Consider the following 2422-nt stretch of genomic DNA (forward strand, 5'->3'; position numbering starts at 1 on the left):
TGCATTTTAAGCCAGGAGTTTATTGATGAGGCCGGGGCACCAGGCTGGGAACCCCTCAATCCTCCTGATAGGGGACGTGGAAGCCCAGGGTGGTTCCCAGGGGGAAATGAGCAAAGAAGGTGCGGGCCATGTCCTCGATCTGGGGGTAGGCCCCTAGTGTCTGGAAGTACTGCACGTAGTTCCAGAAGTCAGAGGTGGAGAAGGGCCAGTAGGGCATGGCCGGCAGCTCGGCATATGGGTCTGCAAGACATGTGACAGCCTGGTTCAGGGGCTGTGCCTGGTCCTGCCCTGGTTGCCCTCCAGGGGGGGCCTCAGGCAGGTGGAGGTGCCCAGCAGGGCCAGTGCAGTGAAGAGACCCTCCCAGCTAGGAGCACAGCCCAGGTCATCCCGGGCCTCCTGGTGCGGGATGAGCTAGCCTGCCCTGACTCCTGGTGAGGAGAGTGGGGAAAGGGGGAGGGGAGTCTGGCCCCTGTCCCAAACATACTGAGCAAGGAGGGGTCACTGTGGTGAGGTTGTGGGGGACTCTTGGTGGGATATCAAAGGAGACCACCCCCAATCCCCACCCTCAGAGTCTGTATGCTACTGTACTGGGGTGAAATGTCTGCGTCCTCAGGGGCTTGGAGGGTTACAACACCATGCAGAGTCTGGCTCCCTCCTTCCTGGTGTGTCCCCAGAGGCCTGGAGGCACAGTCTGGGGAAGGGACAGGGCTTTACCTCCAGCTGACTCAGGGCTCCCCTTCATCTTCTCAGAATAAGAAGCAGTGCCCACCCAACCCTTCTCTCCCCCCCCCCCGCCCCCACCAGCAGGAGAAAAGAAACTGGAGGCAGATGCAATACCTCCCTCATCCTGCACAGGCTTGGCCCCTGCAAAGAAAAAGGAGAGCAATCAGCAGGAGCGCCTCCGAGCAGGGCCCTGCCGTGCACCCACTGCCCCGAGGGGCACGAAGAGGGACAGAGCAGCCACTCACCCACCAGAGGCACCAGCAAGAGGCAGAGGGCCACCCCAGGCACCAGGCAGGTCTTCATCTTCCCCAGGCACATCCCCACCGACTGACCGAAGGACTGGGTCAGGTCCACCTGCCGCAGGAGGAAGCAGAGAGGTGGGGCCACCCACCCCCAGACCCCCAGCTCTTCCCGCCACCCCCAAAGTGGCAGCTCCTGGAAAAAAGCTCCAGTGAAAGGACAAGTCCCCAGTGTTTTCACAGCAATTTCAGTGGCTTCCAGCCATTATTCAGAGACTAGCCCATGTTTCATTGGCCTTATTTAATTTTAACAATTTTAAAAACTGCAGCCCCTCCCCCCCCAACCAGCTGCCTGTCCGAGGTTACCTGGCCGCTCCGTCCCTCAGCCTCCGTCCACAGCTCGAGGGCGTCAGCCACCAGCACACAGGCTCCTCTTTATAAAAGGCCGGACAAGGACGGAGACGTCACCTACGGGAACCGTCAAACTAAATTTATTTCATCTCCTGCCAGAGGACTGAGGGCTTCTGTGACCCTGCTGGCAGTGGACTCCCACGGGGGCACTTTTGCAGTCTCATCCAAAGATGAAATTGGGAGGAAAACATCCTTGGACAGGCCCCTTTGGAGGATTTTAGGAATGAATTCAACCCTGGCACTCATGAATCCACTCCCTCTGTGCCAAGAGAGGAAGATGTTCTGAGTTTGACGTTGGGGTTGACACCCCCCCCCCCCACAGGAGCAGGGTAATCACAGAGCTGGCCTGGGGGCCGGGAGGCAGGACGGGACCCCCAGGGAGCCCTGGATCAGGGACCCCCCCTCAGAACAGGCTGAGCAGAGTCCCAGGCAGGAAGTGGGGGTGTGCAACCCAACTTTGCATCTGCAACCGGCGCCTCCTGCTTATGTAAGCGCAGTGACTGAATCTGTGTCGGGAGGGTAGCGGTCCCAGGGTCTCTGTGGGTCCGGCTGCTCTGATTAAACCCACGATGGTAGCCACGCCTCCTCGCCCTGCCCAAGGGGTCCCATCGCCCACTGAGTCCAGGAGCACGTCCAGGGCAGCAGTCCCCAGCATCAGTGCGTCACACAGAGGGCTCCCTCACCCACGTGCTTCTTACAGCCACAGTGCACGGCATGTTGTTGGGGGAGGCGGGGAAGGGTGGCAAGCAGGTCCCAGGTGATAGATCCATCCAGCACACACCTGGGCTCCACAAGCATTTGGGCACCTGCCCCTCCAGGGGCAAACAGCCTGGCCTCTCAGCCTCCTTCTGCATCGGCCCCCTTGTCAATGAGCCACTCCCTGTCACAAGGAAATTCAGAATCCCTGCTGAGCGGACCAAAGCCAACCCTCAGGTCCATGCAGTATTATATCACCTCCACCCTGGCCCCCCATATCTGTTCCCTGGGTTTCTGTTCACATAAATGGTCACATGTTGTGACTCTGGGTCCCTCATCTTCTAGGTCAATTC

The 2422-nt window shown here is 59.5% G+C and overlaps 1 protein-coding gene across 1 annotated transcript; it reads right to left on the reverse strand.

Annotated features, from left to right (window-relative positions):
• Window positions 1–1446, reverse strand: OTOS (otospiralin). Its single transcript, XM_036421131.2, has 4 exons — window positions 1329–1446; window positions 969–1077; window positions 838–864; window positions 1–240 (listed from the first exon to the last, which is right to left on the reverse strand). The coding sequence occupies exons 2-4, from the start codon at window positions 1039–1041 to the stop codon at window positions 56–58; spliced, it is 285 nt and encodes a 94-aa protein (XP_036277024.1). The 5' UTR covers window positions 1042–1077; window positions 1329–1446; the 3' UTR covers window positions 1–55.
• Window positions 1447–2422: the final 976 nt, after the last annotated feature.

This window comes from Pipistrellus kuhlii, unplaced genomic scaffold, assembly GCF_014108245.1.
Source record: "Pipistrellus kuhlii isolate mPipKuh1 unplaced genomic scaffold, mPipKuh1.p scaffold_m20_p_7, whole genome shotgun sequence".
Taxonomy (NCBI): Eukaryota; Metazoa; Chordata; class Mammalia; order Chiroptera; family Vespertilionidae; genus Pipistrellus; species Pipistrellus kuhlii.